The following is a 23192-nucleotide window of genomic DNA, read 5'->3' on the forward strand; positions in this document are numbered from 1 at the left end:
TGTTGCGACATAGAACGCGCCCTATGTGTTACGTGTCATGGAAAGTAAACGTATTAATAGTACATACATATAGCACTTGATTGGATATTATATAAAATAACTTCGTTGCATAGATTTCAATTCATAATTACCATCGTTATCCAAAATTCGCACACTAATCTCTGTATTCAACACTGAGCTCCTCGTCAAGCATGTCGTAGAAAATTATAGAGTACAACTAATGAGTACGCTTGACCATAATCAGTGACCGAGCATGATCCGGTAGCTATGACAGTTGAATGTTCATAAACTGAGCAGCCGTTCAACATATGCTGACCTGGTTTAGCAAAACAAATCTAACTAACGACACAGCTAGTTCAAACTGATTGGAAAAACTAGTTCCAATTTAAGATTAAAACCCTCTAGTTATTATTCCTTATAAACTTCGTTATTCTGGGTTAAAATATATTCAACTATTCCAATTAAGTTTTGCATATATTTCGACTGTTCTCAAAACTGCATCTGAAATTCTCATAGATTCACTCTAGATTCAAAACGTACCTATTTCTTGAAAAGCACAACTACGCATTTTTTGTAGAGAATTTCACCAGCAATTTGAATTTTTTTAAACTTTTTCACGCTAAAAATTTTGATGATATTGTTTCACGTGAAATAAATCAGTGGAAATCCCAAATCGCAGAATGTTCTCAGAATGTAATGACACGCTTCGAGCTGATTCATTCAAAGTTCATTAGAATTGCATCTTGTTATTTACATTCAAACGACAAAGTTAGCGCGTAAAAATGAAACGTTTCACGTGTTTATCACGACTTCACGACGGAAAAAAATCGCTTGAAAACGTTGTATGCACAAGCAGTTCTCTGATCCAGGCCGGGCTGCCAAAAATTTGAAATTTTTGCAAAATTCAATTTAAAAATTTGGCGGTCATTCCGTGATAAACTTCCATCTTTTGATTGAAGTTCGTGAGATATGCTATTCAAAGTTGCTAAATGCACAGTTGGCGAAATGACATTCTTGCGAGACAACGCAAACGAACGTGTGGCAAAAAGTGGCTTACTATCAATTCCTAGAAGTTGTTTTTGTTCTTGCGCTTAATCAGACAACTGACTCAAACAACATTTAAACGGCTTAACGACACCGTTGGTCCTAGAGATATTATAAAAATTGACTAGAAAAAGAAAAATGTTGGTGTGGGAGGCTTTTTATTTGAATGCTGCTACAAAAAATAAGAAAAGCAAAAAACCCTAAATTACTCAACATATCGATTAAGCTCTAGCTGAATAAAAGATTACTCAGTTTGTATTGTAGTAAAACAGTTGGGAACACCAAAACCTATGACGATCATGCTGATATAAGATTAATGATCAAGACTTAAAAAAATAACAACAACCGAAAAGAACTCCCAAGCGTAAAACCAAGGGCTTGAAAGCTATACGACACAATTTTCGCCAAAAATAAACACCCGACGCTGATAGATGACGTGTGTCTATACGTAAAATTGGTTCATAAACTATTGGGAGCATTTCAAAATTACACTGTTCGAGAGAAAGAAAGATGTCGACAGTGAATGCATACCTTCCTCAGAAGGTTGTTTATCATGTTCAATCATTATATAGGCTACAACAAGAATTTTAAAGCTGTAATTTTTTGTTTTGTATTACAACCAACTATGAAATCTACTCTACAAAACCATTGGAATACAACCAAAATCGTAAAATTCAATTTGATTGTCAATATATTACTTTGGTACTTCTTCCACCAGCTGATGTTGTGGAAAATTTTGGACAAACTTCACGAAGATTTTAAAAATTCCTGCAAATAACTCTATACATAATCTTTTCAGGATGGGATAGAATAGATTTTTAGGCATTTTTATTATTTGAAAACAAATAGATGTCCCGTTCAATCAGGGAATTATTAAAAGATTGTTGTTTACTCAGAAAAAAGAAGCGAAAAAGAATAAAGAGCAAGATCGCGCCAATTCACCGATGGTCGAATATCGACCATTTTTGATTTGAATGAAACTTTGCACACGTATTTGGCTTAGCAAACTGAGCATTTTTCACAGGTGCAGAGATTTTTTACACCCATGAGTTACATTCTAAAAGGGCGTATGCCTTTTGGCATAGGTTTTATTCGAAGCATTGTAGCCCAGAAACCGTTGGTTGTATAGAAAAACTGTCTGAGAATGATTTGTAGGGAATTAAAAATGCACCATAAAAAAAATATACACTGTACAAAAAAAAAAATTTTTTACCAAAAAAAATTAAAAATAAACATTAAATTTTACTTTAAAAAAAAAAGAGTTGAATTTTTTTCTTATTTTTTTTTTAAAGAAACTTGACGTTAATACGCAACTTTTGAAAAAAAGTCCAGGATGGAGAAATGAAAAATAATTTTTTTATGGTAGATTAAGTTTTTCATAAAAATTCTAATTCAAACATTTTTCAAAATATTTGTATTCTGATGATTTTAAAAGATGCAGAGAGTCATTTCGAATCAAAAAGCTCTTGGTAGTAAACATTCTAAACGCATTGGTTTTCGAGTTATTTTAAATTTAAGCTCGATAAATTAATTATATTTCGGAAAATACACGTTTTTCTTAATTTGTCCATGGTTCTCCAGTAAAAACCTTACGTTAATTGGAATGCTTGATCAAAAATATACAATTCATTCTTCGACAACAAAACGATTGGATAAATAACTCAAGCGCTAAAACTTAGCCTACCTACACGTTCCCCCTTGCCGAATGTTTTATAAAAAAATGTTTGTCGTGCAACACTACCTACTTGTTTACTAATACTAACTGTTTTTAAAGTACGCAACCAATAACTACTGGGTTACTTATAATATCTGTTTTCGTATATAAATACGATTGCACTACTCCAGATGTGTTTGTAACAGTTTGCATTTTATGAAGATGAATAATGTGAAAATGGAATACACCAAGCCCAAATGCTGTAAACCCTTTCCTGGTCATCGGTGCTCATCAAGCTTACGCAAATTAAACGAAAACGTTATTGCAAGATTAAAAACATTGAACAGTCAAGCTCATTTTAATACGTCTTTATCAATTTGTGATTCGTTTAGTTATTTGAATGATAGTGAAGCCACCATTCATCCCTTCGTTGTTTACTATACAGAATCTGGAACACTTAAGAATACCAGCTTCATCATAATATCGGAAGTGCTCCATCATGATACTGTTGCGGTTCAGGTGTTCATTGCCAAATGAATGAGTTGAAAAAAGCGATATTAATGTCTGATGGAGCTGCCTCCCAATACAAAAATAGAAAAGACTTTGCAAGTTCAAAACAAAATATAACGTCGATGCAGAGTGGCATTTTTTTGCGACATCTCATGTTAAAGGCCCATGCGATGCAATTGGTGGCATATTAAAACGAATGGCAGGAAATGCAAGTTTAGCTAAAGAACATGAACATTCCATTACAAGCGCAAAAGAATTGTATGATTGGTCTAATCAGAAAAGTAATAAAAATTCATCAAAAATGTCATTTAGTTGGGTATAATATGAAGAATATGAACAAGAAGTAACAGAATGGAGAAATATTTTCAAAAAATCTATAAAAATAGCTGCCACACAAAAGTATTACTCTTTTGTTTCGATTTCAGAAAATAAGATACAAACGAAGCTGTTTTCAAAAGATGACGAATCATTTACTTATGATGTATATGAAATATAAGGTGAAACTAGTTCTGTAAAGTATCTATGTCATAAAAAAATATGTTCTTAAGATAATAAAACTCGAAAATAAATATTTGATTCTTATATATATTTTTTCACTTAAAACATTTAACTCTTTTCTTGAGAACCGTTCGCCCAATCGTTTTGTTGTCAAAAAATGAATTGTATATTTTTGATCAAGCATTCCAATGAACGTAAGGTTTTTGCTGGAGAACCATGGACAAATTAAGAAAAACGTGTATTTTCCCAACTAATTATAATTTTTCGAGCTTAAATTAGAAATAACTCGAAAACCAATGCCTTTAGAATGTTAACTACCAAGAGCTTTTTGATTTAAAATGACTCTCTGCATCTTTTAAAATCATCAGAATACAAATATTTTGAAAAATGTTTAAATTAGAATTTTCATTAAAAAATTAATCTACCATACAAAAATTATTTTTCATTTTTCCATCCTGGATTTTTTTTTTAAAAGTAGCGTATTAACGTCAAGTTTCTTAAAAAAAAAATAAGAAAAAAATTCGACTCTTTTTTTTTAAATTGAAATTTAATGTTTATTCTTAATTTTTTTTGGTTTTTGTACAGTGTATATTTTTTTATGGTGCATTTTTAATTCCCTACAACTCATTCTCAGACAGTTTTTCTATACAACCAACGGTTTCTGGGCTACAATGCTTCGAATAAAACCTATGCCAAAAGGCATACGCCCTTTTAGAATGTAACTCATGGGTGTAAAAAATCTCTGCACCTGTGAAAAATGCTCAGTATGCTAAGCCAAATACGTGTGCAAAGTTTCATTCAAATAAAAAATGGTCGATTTTACATTTACAGGCGATTTGAAATGATTCTGCATTATTTGGTTGATTTGTGTAACTCATGACCTATTTTTGTTAACAGTATTTTTGGTTACGTTTTCTTTCAAGTAGTGTATCATAACATCGAAATTATTTCATTGCAAATTTGTGAAAAGATGGGCCAAATAAAGTATTACAAGTTTACTGCTCGCTCAGGAGACGTCAAAGGTTTCAGGGCGGTAGGATGTCATTTGGCCACAATTTTTTACATTCATAAGTCGCTACAGTAAGGTTCTAAGCAACGGAACCCGTGGAGGTCCGCGGTTTGCACGTACGCTAAACGTGATCAAATTAGTCCACGCAAAGATTCCTCTCAGCCCGGTACATTTATCAGGAAACTTGTCAAGGAAGCCAACATTTTTGTTAAATGGATGCGAAGAATCATCACAGAAGACTCCAAGCATCTTCCAATGCTAGAATGGATAAAGGAGTTACATGTGACTTTTTTGAGGGATTGCTTTTTTGTTGAAGAAGGAAAAAATAAATCTCTAGAAATCATCCCGATTCCGGAAATATCGTCTTGAGTGGTGTTCTGCCATGTTTTTTGTTAGAAACCGGAAGTCGCCATTTTGATATTCAAAATGGCTGCTAAGGTCGTTTTCAGGTCTCTGGACATCATACCGATCGCTAGAGTACTCATATAAGGTGGTTTATTTTTATTTTGGCTGTTTCACAGAAATCGGAAGTCACCATCTCGAAATTCAAAAGGGGTGGTATTTGGTCATTTTTGGTTCATTTCTAGATACCGAAAGTTGCCATTTTCAATTCAAAATGGCCTCTGGGGTCGTTTACTGGTCTCTGGCATTATTTTGATTCCGAAACTACTCATATGACGTGTTATTTGGTCAATTTGAGCTGTTTTTCAAAAACTGTAAGTGGCCATCTTGAATTTTAAAACGGCGTCTGAAATTGATTTCTTGCATCTGGGCTTTATTCCGATTCCTGAAATACCTATATTCGATGGTATTCTGCCAATTTTATTTCATTTCCAGAAACCGGTAGTCGCCATTTTGATATTGAAAATATAATATGGTCGTTTGCAGGTCTCTGAACATCATCCCGGTTTCGGAAGTACTCACATGAGGTATCAGTTATATTTATACCAATAACATTATTGAATATTCAAAGAAAACCTCAGTTTCGGAACATATCTCCAAAAAACCGGATTTCCAGGAACGAGAAAATTTTTTCGGGGCACTATTGGTACTGATTTCAAAGTAGATATGTTGCTGAATCTTCTGAGGATGTAATCCATAATAATGAAGATCACATCAAGTACCTTTGTTTGAAAGAACCTAATGAAGATATTTGCTTAAAGTAGTTGGAAGTGGGATTAAAAGAAATGCCATAAATTTTCGCATTTTTGCTGTCGCACCCTGTAGTTGTGAAAAAAATCGGAATTATATTTTATTCCGGAAACCCAGCAACACCAAAAAGTTAAAGTACCTTAACAATGATGGGCTTAAATCCGTATGTTTGAAAGTAAAAACTATCTTAAAAATAAACAAAACAACAATAACAAAAAACATGTTTTAGTATTTTTTCATCCTCTCTTATAGTCGATATCCTTTTTCGTATTTCTTTTTTTCGACATTTTGAGCACGATTTATAAAATTCTGAGGACCGTCGTATGCATTTGCAACATAGAAATACATCGACGATTTTCTCAATAAGATAGGTTTGATACCCATCCACTTCTATTGATATCTATCACACTGTACTGACGTATGGGCAACACACACTGCCATATCATGCTGTTGATTAGAAGGAGAAATAGAATTGGTATACATAGAAAACCTCCTACATTAATTAAATGCTCATTCAAGTCATTGAACTATGGCTACGCAGTAAAACCATTTATCTTGATGTCAGCTGTGGAATTTCCCGAAATTAGATAGTTACGTTCAATAAACAGTATTGTTGTCTGCATATACTCGCAGCTCTGTCGCCGGTCCTACGCTGTTTTATCTTACATACATTCGCAACTATACACAGCGATATACATTTTTTTTTCAATACTTATTAAACCTAGGACGAGTCCCCATGGGTTTTGTGCGTTTTGTCAGTCGGTTCATAGTATAGAAGCACATAGTATATAAGCATATATTTTCATTAGATCGATAAAGTCCTTTCTGACTAACGGACCATTGGATTGAAAGGAAACCCACGAAAAAGGATAACTAGCGAAAGCGCGCTTTCGATGTCGGGGTATTAGCGTTTGGCATTTGGGCGGTACTCCGACGGCTGATTCAGATTCCGAGAATCCAGAGGTTTTAATGACACCTAATGTACACTATATTATGAAAATGAGATTTGCTTGATTGCTCCAAACCATCCAACCTAAAAGTCATCATTTACATAAGGACACTTCGTCTACAAGTTCAAGGTCAAATCGGTAAAGCAGTCATTAACCTTTGTTCTCTTATGTTTCAAAGCTTTTCGTTTGGAATAATGTTTTCATTCTACATTTGTACTCACGCATTGAGCTTTGATTAATGTGAAAGAACATCCAAACAGTTTTAAGCACTGTCTCTTTCATACAGCTGTGGTATGAAAAACATCTGTGTATCATCATCGAGCAACAAATATCGTTGATGTAAAACAAGTTTGACCAGCTCCTTCTCATCGGCAGAAAAACCCCGCTTTTTCGTTGTTGTCGTTGTTTTTGTTGCTAGTAAAATAACAGGGTCTGCAAGGCAAAATAATTGGTGCGTGAATGCAAAAACATCACATGACTTGCGTGACTGTGTATATGCAAAAAAAACTAATTTCGACAAAGTAATTGATGATGGGAACGAATCATTTGTCCATATACGAGAAGGATCGACAACCGGTAGATTGACATTTTTGTATGAAAAACGAAAAATGACATGTTTGAATTTTGGATATCAAGAAATTATTTCGGGTATGTAGGCATTTCTCTCCAGTTTGGGAGTAGCTAAACCAACCACTCTAGACGAAAAGAATAAGTTGCTAGTTGATTATAAAAGAATACAAGTTTCAAAACGGTTAGAAAAGAACATGCTCGTAATAAAGGTTTTCATACATCTCAAATATCCCAGCGAGTACTACTGCTATGATGGAATTATTTAATAAATTTGTGGTCTTTTACAGTGTTCACTATCATGGTCCCAATAAACGACTACAAAAAATATATAACCGACCCAATCGAATCCACACTAACGCTTCAGGATGAGCTCATATGCATGTTCCTTATGTACCATCGTTATTTACTTACTCACGTTTCACTCACCAATCTGGTACAGAGTTCAAGGGTGTGGAACTACCTTTAGTTTAAGGACTTATTGATAGCAGATGACCATAGCTCAAGTCGTTCATCTCCACCAGAAAAAAAAACTTCAAAGAAATTAACCCAGAAATGTTTACTCAACTTCCAAAGATTTGATGCATTCCAGATGGCTACGTAAAATTTATTTAAGCACTTCTGAATCGATTTCGATTGGCAATCAATTTGTTGCTGATCTGTACGCCACTTGCAATCCATTTCTGCTTCCAGTTAAATATAAAACAGTTCAAGAAGTATAAATAGGATCTGTTTTCACGAATATTTTGCAATTATCAAACGTTTAGGACAGTTGTCAATTTTGTTTCGTCTTTGGGGAGAATCTTATCAAGCAACGCGCTATAATCCAGTATGTAATCCCTCAATAGCAACAAGCAGTTGCCAACAAAACAGTATTTATCTTACCTTTACGTCTAACCTCGCGGTCCTTCTCAGTAGCTGCAATCTTAGGTTCGGAACTATCATTTTCCTCCTCCTGTTGCGCAGTAGTGGCCCACTCGATGCGCCGTTTGCGCGTCGGTATGACTGTGAATGGGGCGCCATCCTGCTGCACGGATACAGCCGCTGCCGCTGCCGCCGCCGCTGCTGCTGCTGCCGCCACTGCCGCCACGGTGGTTGTGGTAGTTGCATTAGTGTTCGATGCATTGCTAGCGGCAACAAGCTCCGATTGCATCTTGCTATATTCAACGGGCCAAGCTTCCTTGGAGTCTGGAGGAGAATCGACGAAGTTATTGCGATAGTCCTGGAAATTGTTCGGGGATCCACTGTACGTGTCGTCACTTTCCAAATTGTAGTTTTGGGAAATCTGTTGGGGTTAACATTACAAATAGCATTTCTTAGTAAATCACATCTTTAATCATGAGTGTTTGATGCAAGTCGGTTCGATGTAAAATTGAAACAAAAATGAATATTGGTAACACAGAAATATTCTTGAGCAAAGTAAAATGTTTTTTTTTTCAAAAGGAGTTTGTTTGTATCTTAAGTATCTCATAATAAACATCAATTGATTAGTTTGTGTAACCAATCACAAATGCTGACTTCTTATCACTGTTAATTATTGTTTTTAATTTTAATTGATAGGATTTGTTTGCATTCGCAATTAGGACTCATCATTCGTATGGTTTTAAACCTACTTGTCAAGGAAAAGGAGATAATTAAGAACTATAAAGAGATCTTATTGTAGCAATTGAGGATTGCAACGATTTTCGTTGAAAGATGGTAATCATTTTTTGACACAGCTTCAAATGTTTCGATTCCAGTAAGTCTATGTAATTCTTGCAAACCAAACCAAGGATGACGCTTCAAAACCATCTTACTCTGAATCTTTAAATGCATTTTCTTCTTTGTTGAACAGTATCTTGTCCAAAAGGGAACAGTATAAAGCAAAGCTGGTCTGAAAATTTATGTGTAAATCAAAACTTTATTATTTAGGCAAAGTCCAGAATAACTGCTATTGAGAGGATATAAAAATCTCGTATATTTGATGCACTTTGCCTGTATGCTCTCAATGTTCTTATTGTAAATAAATTTTTTATCGCAAATTAGACCAAAGTACTTAACATTGACAGACCAATTTAGAATAACTCCATTCATCTTGATAAAAAACAAAAAAACGTTAGTTTTTGACACATATTTTTGATTTTTATTCAGTAGAGGATTCCTGATTAAATTAGTTTTTTTTATATCAAAAATGTAATATCCTGTTATTAAAATAAGGTACACTAACACCAAATTTGTTTATGTTTGTTTCATATTTGTTGAAATCATCGTCTAAAAACAGGAAACTTTGCATCAAAATTTGACATGTTAGATTAAACTGACCTTCATTAGATGAACTTGAAAATATTTGTTTTTCAATAGGAAAAACGGCTAGAGTAGACAATGTTATTGTTAGAGTTATTCAAGATTGCTTCAATGTCATTGGTCAAACTTTGCTGGACCTTGGTTATGAATCATTGCAAACTGGGCACGTGCCTAAAGTATGGAAAGAATCGTTGGTTGTTTCGGTTCAAAAGCTTGCTGGAGCGATTAGAACCGAAGAGTTTCGTCCCATCAACATGTTACACACATTAGAAAAGATATATGACCTATTTGTTAAAGGCCAGCTGTTAGAATATTTAAATAGTAACTCGTTTTTAATTTCGAAACAATCTGGCTACCGGGAAGGCCATGTGTTGTATTTGGTGCTTACAAAACGGAAAGATAACTTAGAGAATAGAAACACAATAGTTGCTATATTTTTGGATCTGAAAGGCGCTTTTGATACAATTTCCAGGCCCTTGTTGTTAAACACTAATTGTGCTTTGGAATTTCGATTACTGCATTCAAATGGTTTGTAAGCTATTTGTCTGACAGAACTCAATGGACTGTTTTTAATGACTCTGTATCTAGTTCTGTGGATAATGATCTTGGAGTTTCCCAGGGAAGCGTATTAGGGCCCCTTTTGTTATGTATATAAATGACATACGACGAGTTTTACGTTTTTGTGATTTTAAACTTTGTACCAATGACACCGTGTTTTTCACTGCAGCTAAGAATGTAGAATACGCAGTTTCACACTTGAATGAAAATTTACGTTCTTCAAGCAGATAGTATAAGCAATTGAAATTGAATGTCGATAAAACTGAATTTATGATTTTCTCGCGCACCGTGGTAAATGACGATGTCTCTGTTACCATGTTCTGCTGGCCAGGATATCACGAATTGGGACATAGGGTTGTTTAACTCGGGCCCTGAGGGTATGATACCACATCCACGCGGTACCAACATTTGCGGAGTTCGAGAGACAATGTATTTCACACGTGATAGTTTGTCTTGTACAGAACAAAAATTAAAAGTTTGACGAAGTTTAAATAACGGATTTATTTTGGATGAACTATTTATTTTAGATTCTTTCGTTTTATGTTGTAGTAGCTTAAAAAATAATGGATAATGGTGACTACACGCCTCGCGCGCGGGTTTTGAATATAAATGAATTCTTCGTGAGAGAAAAATCATTAAGTAGTTGTGGTTAGTAGTAAACAGTTTTAAAAGACGATTATATCTGAAAATGAATCAGTTCGTTTTTTTTTTTGATAACTGATTTCAAGTGTGACTACATTAGTTATCTATAGATGAATTGTCTAGCTCAAACCTTCATAGAGGTATGTGGCGGAACCATCATCATCATCATCATTATAATCAAGCTCAACGATGCAATATGATTTAAGCTGTAATTTCAAATCATGAAACTCCGGACGACTAACTTCCTAAATTAAATTTGGCTAATCAGCATTTCTCAATGGATGGGAATCAATGTACATTGCTAACGCAGAGAAACCGTTAATAAACGAAGATGACGCACCAGTTATTTCGCCTCTCATCAATCTACCTAAAAAGAGAGTAGGGAGTTCCCCATCTCTCTGAGACTTGGAATCTGTAGCAGAAAACATTTGTTATCAGTTGGCAGTGATGGGCACCATTCCGCTAATTCGTTAATCGCTTATTAGTGACGCTAATATTCAGTTAGCGGTTTAGCGATTTTGCTAATTTTTAAGCTGGTTAGCGAAACTGTTAGCGTCGCTGAAATGTTGGCCTAAACGCTAATCCCTAATTCGCTAAATTTTGTGGAGAAGCGACAATAGAACTTTCTAGAAAAACTTTGAAGTGCGTACGTAAATTGCTTCGAAACGAAACGTAAATTGCTTCGAACGTTCAATTGTCTCAATCGTCTAGAGTTTCTTTCTTTACGACACAAGTGCAAGTCAGTCTTTTTACCCTAGAATGGAGTTCCAGTTATCTTACAAGCCACAGAAGCATTTTGAAAAACAAGCTCAAGGTCTAGAAGAAGACTTTTGTAAATTGCAATGCGCTTGAAGTTATGACAACTTTGGTTATACTTTTTCGTTTCAGATAATAATTGAATTTTTATGAAAACATTCCTAAAAGTATTTATTTTTAATGCAAGCTGAATAACTCCTGTTATTCCTTGTTTTTACAAAATCAAGTATGAACACCGTTTTATGAACCTCTTATTGTAAATAGCTCTAAAAAGTAATTGTTTTCGTTTGCTTTACCACAAAAGATCAAAGTGGCCCAAAACATACAAAACACGAGCAATAAATATAGCGATATTACTATTTACTTATTAATAAATTAGCGATTAGCGAAAGTTCCGCTAATGTGGGTTTAGCGTTTAGCGATTATTGAGCTAAATTTTCCGATTAGCTTCGCTAAATTTTCGATTAGCGGTGCCCACCACTGTCAGTTGGACATCGGGCCTTGTCCTGTAGATGAGCATGATTTTGCTCGAAACCGGTCGACTCTAAAAGGTAAATTTCATAACATATCCTTAATATTAAGTAAGAGCAATAAGTGTTGTTGTCTGGTCCCGATTACGTGTCCGTTTTATCAGTGTTGTATTGTGAAGCTCTTACGTTAGCACTGCTCAAATAATTACTAGTGTAATCAGATTTTTTTATGAAAACGTTTTTTTCGTAAGTTGTTTGCAATTCTCAATCAACAAGCACAGCGTCATTGAAATGTTTGATGCATATAACACACTTCATTCATCGACAGTAAAAAGATTGGATAAATAAATCAGAAGTCATAATAATTCAAAGAACCGAGCTAACTTTTGAGTTATTCAAACGAAATTCAAAAAATGAGTTATGGTATATTGATCACACATTTCAACGAATTTATACTTGTTGCTGGAGAATCACGAATAACGTGTGAAAAAGTTGCGTTTATATAAAAAATTAATTTACCAAACATAATTTTAAAATATCTTTAAAACGAATACATTTAGAAAGTTAGTTGCCAAAAGCTTTATGATTTAAAATTACTATGAGAACCGTATTGCATCATTTGAATTTGATTATTCTCGAAAATGTTTAAATTGAAATTGAAAAAAAAGGAAATCGGGAAACGAGAAAAGAAAAAAACGAGAATTCGAAAATGTACCGGGAAAACCTTGGAAACCAAGAAATTTAATATGTTGGATTTAAACTTTATTTTTCGTTTACTGCATGCTTAAGATCTCTTGTAATTAGTTCAACGCGCATTATATTTTCTGCCATCTCTAAACTGCGACATGCAGCTGGGCTTTGTTTTTCTGAATGTTTGATTTTCACTAATTTGTCCTCCTTCTCATTCGCACTGATCGGCACTTCAATAGTGAGCGCCGATCAAACGTCAAAACAACTATAACTTTACAAACCCAGCGTCTGAATAGCTGTGTATGTTTACAAGTTTTATACCGAATTATTTAGAATTGATATAAAAATATTCTTAAAAACAGGAAAGGTTAAATCTTAAAATCGCCAAAAATATTCTGAAGGCCAGAAAAGCCAAAAATGATTCTAATCAGGCTTCATACATTGAACTTAAAATGGACGGAGACTAAACTATGAAAAAGTATCTAAAACTTTTAAATTTAACTTAAAAATGTAAAGGATCACCTCGAAAACAAGAAACCGCCTTTTTTGAAGCCACCGATGAGGAAACTTCTTTAATTAAAGGAGCTTTATTGTTCCGCTTTGACCGCTATGACAAGTGGGTTCATGGTCAGTTATTTTGGTTGTCAATGGACTTAACAATGGTTCAACATAAATTTATCCTCGGATCATATATTAGAGAACAACGGATCATATATTAGAGTAATGAGTACGATTGGTACAACAGTAGCGGAACAAGACCGACGGGAAATAAGTGAAAATAAAAAAAAAATAACTTAAGCTTGAAATTGCCTAAGAAAATTATTTCAAAGAATTGGCGTTTCGAAAACAAAAAGTAAAGCAAAAAAATTTTAAAAATATGATACAGATTTGGAAAAATATACCGCATCCCGACGGGATGCTTGAAATTGCCTAAGAAAATTATTTCAAAGAATTGGCGTTTCGAAAACAAAAAGTAAAGCAAAAAAATTTTAAAAATATGATACAGATTTGGAAAAATATACCGCATCCCGACGGGATGCGGTATGTTTTTCCAAATCTGTATCATATTTCCAGTTCGCTTATTCTTCGTTCTCTCTACTTCACATACTGTCTGCTTAATGAACTTGCGTGTTAACGGGGACAAGCCGTTGTTAAAAATAGAAATTCAGTTCGAAAAATTTAGCCGTACAGAGCACCTTCCGTAGTTGTGTCGCACTTGCAAGCACGATGCAGACTGACTTTGGTCTCGATCACACAGGTCTATAAGAGTTATCAGCATCAGCTGACTCTTCTGTGTGTGATGAGACATTCCTTTCAGTCTATAAATAACGCTTGCACAGCAGTGTGTGTAGTTAGGGATGAGCAATAGAATAAGTCGGCAGCGGAATGTGATACGATATAGATTGTGGAACAGTACCACCGTCCCCCGTAGTTTAATTGGTCAAAACACCATGCCGGAGACAGGGAGATTGCGGGTTCAAGTCCCGTCGGGATGCGGTATTTTTTTCGAAATCTGTATCATATTTCCAGTTCGCTTATTCTTCGTTCTCTCTACTTCACATACTGTCTGCTTAATGAACTTGCGTGTTAACGGGTACAAGCCGTTGTTAAAAATATAAATTCAGTTCGAAAAATTTAGCCGTACAGAGCACCTTCCGTAGTTGTGTCGCACTTGCAAGCACGATGCAGACTGACTTTGGTCTCGATCACACAGGTCTATAAGAGTTATCAGCATCAGCTGACTCTTCTGTGTGTGATGAGACATTCCTTTCAGTCTATAAATAACGCTTGCACAGCAGTGTGTGTAGTTAGGGATGAGCAATAGAATAAGTCGGCAGCGGAATGTGATACGATATAGGTTGTGGAACAGTACCACCGTCCCCCGTAGTTTAATTGGTCAAAACACCATGCCGGAGACAGGGAGTTTGCGGGTTCAAGTCCCGTCGGGATGCGGTATTTTTTTCGAAATCTGTATCATATTTCCAGTTCGCTTATTTTATTCTCTCTACTTCACATACTGTCTGCCTAATGAACTTGCGTATTAACGGGAAAAGGCCTCTTTTAAAAATAGAAATTCAGTTCGAAAAAACAAAAACATTTTAATTGAAATCAAAACTTATGAAATGATATTCTTAAAGCTTGAGGAACCTGATAACCTGACTCGAAATTATATTTTAAATTGCTTGAATACTCTTTCAAAACCAAAAAAGTTAAAAAATATGCACGTGTTATCGAAGATCTTCGATAAAAATACTTCGAAAGCTGGAATCTGAAGGAATCAGATGTTAAGTTGAGGTCAGAAATAGTGAATATGGTTCTTGCAGCTTTTACTTTTTTGGGCCAGCAAACTTAAAAAAAAATTACTATAACAGTAATAAAATCAAATTATTTTGTAAGGTAAAAAATCTGAAATCTTGAAAGCGGGGGATTGAGACCGGAGAGGCATAAATTGTTTCAAAGTAGTTAAAATAAGCTAGTGAAAGATTAAAAACCTCAGTATAAAATATATTTCGAAACTAAGTCTAGAGAAATCAAAAACGATCTTCAATTTTTTTAAAATTATCAAAATATGCGCTTAAATACCAGAAAATGGCTAACAATGAAGTTAAAACATGCAAAAACAACATCGTTCTTAGACAAATTTAAAATTGCCACAAACGATCATCGCAAGAGATCCAAGAAAGGCGAAAAATTAACTCTATTCGAGGTCTGAAAATCCGCTCTAATTATTTTGAAAACTTCGAGTAATAACCAGAATGTTGAAATTGGAAATCCACTGGGCACCATGTTAGTATGACTTACACAGTCTACAAAAACAAAACACTTTGCACTTTGCGGGCACATGTTGCAAAAACTGTCTTGATGTGGTCTGTTGCCTTACACTGTATTCGCCAGACATTGCATCGACGACTACCACTTTAAAAACTTTACCAGACGACTGGCTCACTGCATAAGAAAAAAAATTTTGTGAAAAAAAAACAAAGTAGCGGACGCATTAATAATCTTACACGACAGGTCATGCTGTATTGGTGATTTGTGATTACAAAGAAAGATAACTATAATATGAAAAATAACTATTCCACCTTGGTTTTTTGTTTTTTTTTTTTTTTTAATTTTGAAAACTCTTGTGTCGAAAATAGGGTGTTATTGAATAAATAATATATTTTATATTCATTTTTGGACAGTTTTTGCTTAAAGAGTATTATTATATGCGGAAGACGCTTCCGAATATTTCACTATGTGTTACAGGTGAAAAAGATGGTCAAAATTGTGCACGCCGTTTTTGTTGTTAACAAAGAGCCGCCATGCAATGTTGTTAATAGGTTTATTTTTAACCAAAATTGTTTTCTCATATCCAAACTTAACTTTAAATAAATGCAAAAGATCACCTCGAAAACAAAAAACCACCTTTTTTGAAGCCACCGATGAGAAAACTTGTTTAATTGAAGGAGTTTTATTGTTCCGCTTTGACCGCTATGACAAGTGGGATCATGGTCAGTCATTTTGGTTGTCAATGGACTTAACAAGGGTTCAACATAAATTTATCCTCGGGCTCCCCAAGCACATACCCTTCCTCCACGCTGAATTTTACAATGCCTTTGATGATTTTCCTCTTGATAAAATAGGTCTATCTTATAATACGTATGAAAATTCTCTTCAGGAAGTTGTTATTGTGTCGCAATATTGGCAGGAGGAACGAGGTTTCGATATGATTTCTTCCTATTGACAAAATAAATTCTTAGAATAAAACTGACCAGAAGAATATAAGCCCTATCCAGGGAATTGTAATAAAACTTATTGACATTAGAAAATTTTTTTCTCTTGACAAAGTAAGCCTCTTTTATAATAAAACCGGCCATAGAAACATTTTCAAAGTCTCTCTAGCGAATTGTTTTTAGGCGATAGGGGAAAAAGCCCTGCTATAGTAAAGCAGTAAGCTCGACTCAGAAAGGAAATCAGTTTGCTACTAAAAAGAATACCTTCTCAACAATAATTACGAACGAAACCAAATCTTAATGGTCTTTATCACACTTTTTAAAATTTGTGTAAAACCACCACTTTATATTACCCACACGCAATAATTAGCTGATCTGTTTTTTAAACCTTTTATCAAACAATCAAAACATACCGCTAATTTTCTTCAAGTAAAAAAGTCTCTCGTTTGGTTGCATGAAACGAAAGTGTCTCCAAATGTAAATGTTTTATGTGTTTAACTTACCCGCTTTGTCTAATCTAGTCTCCGGTCAGATGCGTTTCTGTTACACCACCGCTGACATATATGTATCCCAATTTACTCGCTTTGTTTTCCCGAATTAACTTTATATTTTTCTACTCTTGTTCAAGATAGTCTTCGTGTACAGCTCAGCATACAGCGCATACTGTTTAACCCTATTCCGGCGGAGAGCAATTCAGTTTTTTATGCACAACTTATACAAACTGTATTGCATATTATAAATCAATATGTTCTCTAACCATACTGAATAGTTTCATCGTGCAAAATGTCAAGTATAATAGTTAAACTATAATTAGTTAAAGCCATATGGCATCACCCGCCGGAAACGGGAAATATACTTTGGGTTTTCTGCACTATGAAAGCCCGTTTACTGCTTATTTTTAAACAGCTTTAGTTAGCCCAGCTTCCCAGTTGGTCTCGAGATACGATGCTAGTCCAACAAGCTACTCATCCCGGCCCAGGAGATACTGTTAGTGTTAATTGGATCGCAGCGCCTAGCCCAGCAATTGTCCTGTACACCTAACAGTATATACAAACTTAAACAGAAGATCAAATTTCGGTTGCGGAATGTAGCACTAAGGCTATGCTTTCAGTTAGGCGTGTTGAATGTATCAAAAAATGGAATTGGGTTTTCAAAATTCGGGAGTCAGACAGTAAATGTTTAAAATCATGGTGTCGATAAATGTATCATTAAAAATTAGTGGATCTGAAATGAATGTATATAACGAAAATACGTTATAATTAAGGGGTTATAATTTACCTGGATAGTCATTTCGAACACACTCTGAACTTTATAAATGTGTTGAACTCGAGTGATTTGACAATGTAACAATGGACTTTTCCATCATTACGCGAACCTATTAGTCCGAGTTCCTACAGGAAATCCCGCAAACATTATAACATGTTAAAAACCCGTATTTTTGCAGCACTGTATGACTATTGCAATTTGTATTTTTTCACATTAATCGATTAAAGCAAAAAAGCAAACCGCTGAAGCTTGCTTATCTATAATGCTATATGCGTATTTCAAAGATGTGTTGTATTTGTATGTATACATAAAACGCGTGTCGTCCTTGATACGAAAAAGTTAAGAGTTTTTAAGGCATTTCCTATTCTTTGTTATGTATGTGCGCTGAACTTGCATGAGTGCGCCAAGTAATAGACGAATAGCCATCAGGTGGAAATAACAGTGTCTGTTTCATTTCGGACGGTCTATAATAATACTACCTACTGCAGAGCGATTGTCCATAAAACACCGATATACACGTCAACTGTATACTGCGAAACGTGAAGGTTTGTGGGTGAGCTTACCGGTTTGTTGCCGCTGCTTCTGTGCTAGTTAAGTTAATTCAGCTGCAAGCGATGTATAAAACACATGTTTGAGTGAGCTCGCGGCTTGTGTGAATCGAATCAGACTCTATTCGCGGTTGAGATGGTCTACAACTGCGTACATGAAAAAAGGTGGAATTTTTTTGTTGCACGCATTTGGCTGCTTTGTGAGTGTTTCAACAAGAGCCAGACATATAAAAACGACAGAGCAGTGGACAGATAATGCGACGAGAACAACCTTCATACATCAACTTGTCAAAAAAGTGACCATAGAAATACAATGCTCGAAAAAAATTAATTGGGCTACGACAAAAACTTCAGTAGTATTGAAAGCAGAAACATTCAAATATAAATACCGAATTACCGAAAGAGCGCTGTAACTCATTCGCGTTTTTTTAGCGCTGCCATAAAGTAAAAAAAGAAAAGATGTTTCTTTTTTTCAATGTCCTATCTGCGTCATGCTGCTTCAAAATTGATTTGCTCTGTATCAGGCACGACGACAGTTTATTTTGTGTTTCAGTAACTGGTGGCCAACTCAATGAGGTTTTATTATCAGACAATCATCGTGTATAGAAATACATATAGTCATTATTTGACTTTCGTGTGTACCGAGGTGGCATTTTATTGAGGTTTTTGTCCTAACCATGTTCTAAATTATGGATCATTGCAGTAACCGAGTGGTTATGGGGGTAGAAAAATCGAATATTTTTGTTATTTTCCATTCAACCGAAGGTTTCTTTGAAAAAAAAAAAAACGGTTCATTCATTAACTGCAAGCCATTACTAGCCTGCGACAGAATGGAAAGTTTACAGTCTTTTCATTGATTGGTACAGCAGTCCTTCGTTGTTGAAATTTGCAATCGTTGTATACTGATGATTAGATATTCTGTAGAAGACTCTGAGCCTGAACTTCATTCAATACTATGATCAACGAGTAAAAAAATCTAACTCGATGGTGTATTTTCTTTATTCTATGGAATTAGAAAAAAAAATGAGAAACTGTTCCAGATACTTTACATGGAATATTGGTGTTTGGTGGAAGCTTTTGATAAGCTGACAAACCTTCTTCAAGTTAGCTCAATGTAGCTCAAACTTTCCCATGTATACAAATACGTGTATGACAAAGAATCGAAAAATAATGTATCAAAATTGATGCTTGCATTAGCTTGAAATCTGAGAAGAGACAAGCACTTAACATCAAACCACTGCAGAAAACACACCTAAAATAAACCACACTAGAAAAAAAATCCATAATTAGTGTAGTGACCACACCCACTTTTGACAGTCTATTGACAACAGTGTACGTAGATTGGTCAGTAAACAAAAACGAAAGTTGAAAAATATCCAATCACAAAAGTTGACACCGGTAATGTTACATTTTGTATACTAAAAATCACAACTCTAGGAACCAGCTTTTTCTAGACGTGCGATTTTCTGATTACGTAATACCGGTGTACATCGCTGTCTCGAGAGTTTTGTCACTCTATCCGATCGTTTTAACCAGTCATAATTCTCCAATTAAACACTATTGTGCGTAGTATGATTTAATTTTCGGGCTTTGAAGCCTATATTTTGTTTTACACTATGCATTTTAGTCTGACTTATCAAAATAGTTTAATAAATGCAAGATATAAATATCGCGTTTCGCTTAAAAAAAGATGAAGGCTATTATGATAACCGCGATACAAAAACTCAGGTTTGCATAAATAATTATTTTAATTTGTGAAAACGAAGAACCTGAACCAGAATTTCCAGCTATAAAGAGTGAATGGCAGTTATGGGAGTGTCAATTTTGTCTCCAATCCAAACCCCCATGTCGACCAATATTATATAGAACGCAACATCCCAGAAACGTACCTCTTCAAAATCTTGCTGATTCTGCGGATGATTTGGTTGTTGAGTTGATTGCTGTTGCTGCTGCTGCTGTTGCTGTTGTTGTTGCTGCTGCTGACTATTGTAGAAAGACGTAGAGTATTCCATTTGTTGTTCTTCCTCTATACGGTTAGACTCAATGCCGGCCTGTAAATGCTGCTCGCTGGTGTGGTAGTAGAATTTCAACGGCTCAGGTGTCTGGCAGAGCTGCTCGAATCCACTATTACATAAGTTTGCCAGCAAAGACACCGCCATTCGTGGTTCTATCGCATGGAAAGGTTTTGCTGGTCTGCTGCTAAGTTGTTACACTTGGCTTTTCTAAGAATGCACTCGTATTCAAAGAAATAGTGAACCCCGAAAAGAGTAAACAGTAAAGGTGCTTTTATCACCAAAACTCAGTTATTACACATGTGCGTAGACGACAGCGGTTTGTTTTCCTCGTTGGATAACAGGGCTCGATATCTCACTTGCAGTCACAAAATAGAGTTTAATTCACACTCTGTTGTTCTGTTGTTAAATGCGCTATCACATGCGATGACTGACAACCAGGTTCTTCGACTTCAAAAGTGGGTCTTTCCGACGTTTAAAATTGTTCCAGGTGCAACTGATGGTGTTTAATCGTGTTCACAATTCGCTACGTACGGATGATAGCGTAAGGAGTTTACATATCCGGATGCTGGTTACCCTAATTTGTTGACCAAACGATGTAGCTACTTGCTCCCTATGTGGCTTAATCTTATTGCTTCTAATATATAATTTATCTGAAGAATATATCTTAAATTTGCAGTTTCACTACTATTTTCTCGGGAATTATATTTGCTCATATGATTACACTAAGTACACATATTGGATTGGACATGCACAAAAAGTTAGGTTCGTGAATCAGCGAGTCAGTTAAAATAGTACGAAAAACGAGTTATACAGCTTTTTGATTCCTGTAGTCTCACGCTGTCGATGGTTTTGAAGTAAAGAATTGTCAATTTCAACCAGCATTTTGTTAACCATAAAAATGACGAACTCCGGGCACTTATATTCCGACTCCATATGGCACACTAATGGCGCAGAATTTCAAAGACAACTGTTCGCGCACTTTGTTCAGTAGCAGCTCCACTTTGCTAATGTTCGCTAGTATCTTCGGCAGAGCCTTCTTCGGCTTGATTCTCGAGAACTTCTTCAACGAAACTTTTTTTTTCCTCCCTTGTCTGGGTTCCACTTTTCGCACTGTTGGTAAACACTTAGCTTTTTAGCGATCAATTAATACAGATTAGCACAACCGCTAGTATGTTCACTTGCTTCATTCCGTCCACAAGCACGAATGGCGAGTGATTCCAATGGAAAAATTTTTGATATCGCCTCGCTATTGGTAATGGTAGTGGCGTCGAGAAACGGTACAACCGAACACACGCGCGCGCGCGGTAGACGATTATCTCCTCCTGTGGTAAGTCCCAACGCCTAATCGTTGATATAATATTCAAACAATCTGATACAATCCATAATAATAGCTGAAGGCAGCTAGTATTTCTTCCCTACTAAATGCTGAAGCATAGCTTCGCGCAATATTCCAGCGCACAAAGCATTTTTGGCGTGTTATCTCTTCCAGAACACAAAACGAAATGTGGTTCTCACTCAAACGGGAACAGTAGCTCACTTCTACACCACTTGCTGACTTGTTTAATTTGATGTTATGCGGGGCCTATTCACGGCACAGCAGCAGACATAGCAATCAACTTATTTTACTTTAAATTAAGATTTATTGAACCCAATAGAGCGACGGCAGCATGGTATGTCTTGGCCTGGACACTCGCGTAACTTTAGCTTGTCAGATTGTAATTTTATTCATATCATCACTTGATACAGCTCTAATTTACTGCTCTCGTTCTTCTGTTTGCGTTTATACTTTTCACTTTAGCAAATAATCGTCGTCTTCTCTTCTCAGACAATATGCGTCTTCAATGGAAAACACTTGTTTGTTTCCGTTCCGTTTGTTAGCGTTTCGATAACCGAAGTAGCGCTCAGTATTCGATTCGTCTATCCTCTATATTCACTAATCACTAAATTTTAAATTCGAACGCCTCACGCTTAGCACTGTCCGACAACCGCGCAGAGTATCTCGTTAATAATCAACTTCCACGTTGGCGTCTAGGTATGCGTCTAAAGTCATTCACACGCTGCTGGCTATTTTTGCTGCCTCTGTCTGTATATCAAAACGAGTTCCGTCTGTTCCCTGATCACGAAACAAAACAAAAATGGTGGCTCCTCATACAGTTGCGATTCCTTCTCTCGCAGTTTAAAGCACTTTCCTGTTCAAAACGAGGCTCCGACTTGGAGACGTATCACTCAACCGAATCGCGCGAATCAACTGAAAAGGAAAAAATGTACTATTAACGATTTTATCTTAACACGCAAATACGACACTCGACTCTGCCGATGTGTGTGATTAAGCCCAGAGGTCGATGAGAGTTAAGAATCAGCAAACACTGTAGGAGAAACGCGATAAAAATGCTCCGAAGCAGAGCGGGCGTCGAAGCTAAGTTTCCTGTACTACTAGAAGTATACTCTTTAGGTTACCGATAAACCGCAACGACATCCAACTGTCAGCGACTTGTTTACATAGCAGACAGGTATTTTGTCCTTTGAAGCTGAGCAAACATTTCTCTTCAGCTCGCTCAACACGTTTTCTCTCAATTTTTCATGCGGCCTCGAAATCTACTACTACCACCTAAACACATGGTTTGATATGCAAAACCCGTTTATTTTATCAGAAGAATTCAAACCTGGTTTGAAACCCTCGAACGAAAGCCTTTACGCAAGTCTCGCGGCTCGTGGAAATACTTTTCGAATGTTTTCTCCCCGCTTCGATTACAATACTACTAACCTGTTTCTTTTTTGTTGCGCAGAATGGTAAGTACATTCCACATCATCAACGATTTTTCTATTTTCGGCACATTTTATGTTTTCAGGTTCAATACTCCCAC

At 35.6% G+C, this 23192-nt stretch overlaps 2 protein-coding genes across 4 annotated transcripts in view; both read right to left on the minus strand.

Moving 5' to 3' along the window:
• The window catches only part of LOC129725116 (transcription factor CP2-like protein 1), a 35221-nt gene extending 14749 nt beyond the window's left edge, over nt 1-20472 (minus strand). For all 3 annotated transcript variants that reach the window (XM_055680574.1, XM_055680572.1, XM_055680571.1), the window contains exons 1-2: nt 20203-20472; nt 8270-8669 (exon numbers count right to left, since the gene is read on the minus strand). In XM_055680574.1, the coding sequence (XP_055536549.1) occupies nt 8270-8669; nt 20203-20472 (670 nt within the window). The remainder of the gene's footprint in view (nt 1-8269; nt 8670-20202) is intronic.
• A 639-nt stretch (nt 20473-21111) lies between these two features.
• LOC129725123 (uncharacterized) lies at nt 21112-22673 on the minus strand. The gene has a single exon (XM_055680584.1). The coding sequence runs from the start codon at nt 21259-21261 to the stop codon at nt 21112-21114; it is 150 nt and encodes a 49-aa protein (XP_055536559.1). The 5' UTR covers nt 21262-22673.
• Between the last annotated feature and the right edge of the window lie 519 nt (nt 22674-23192).

This window comes from Wyeomyia smithii, chromosome 2 (assembly GCF_029784165.1).
Source record: "Wyeomyia smithii strain HCP4-BCI-WySm-NY-G18 chromosome 2, ASM2978416v1, whole genome shotgun sequence".
NCBI classification, from domain to species: Eukaryota; Metazoa; Arthropoda; class Insecta; order Diptera; family Culicidae; genus Wyeomyia; species Wyeomyia smithii.

Excerpts from the sequence above, each read along its gene's own strand:
- LOC129725123 (XM_055680584.1), bottom strand. The coding sequence starts at position 21,261 with ATGGAGTCGGAATATAAGTGCCCGGAGTTCGTCATTTTTATGGTTAAC.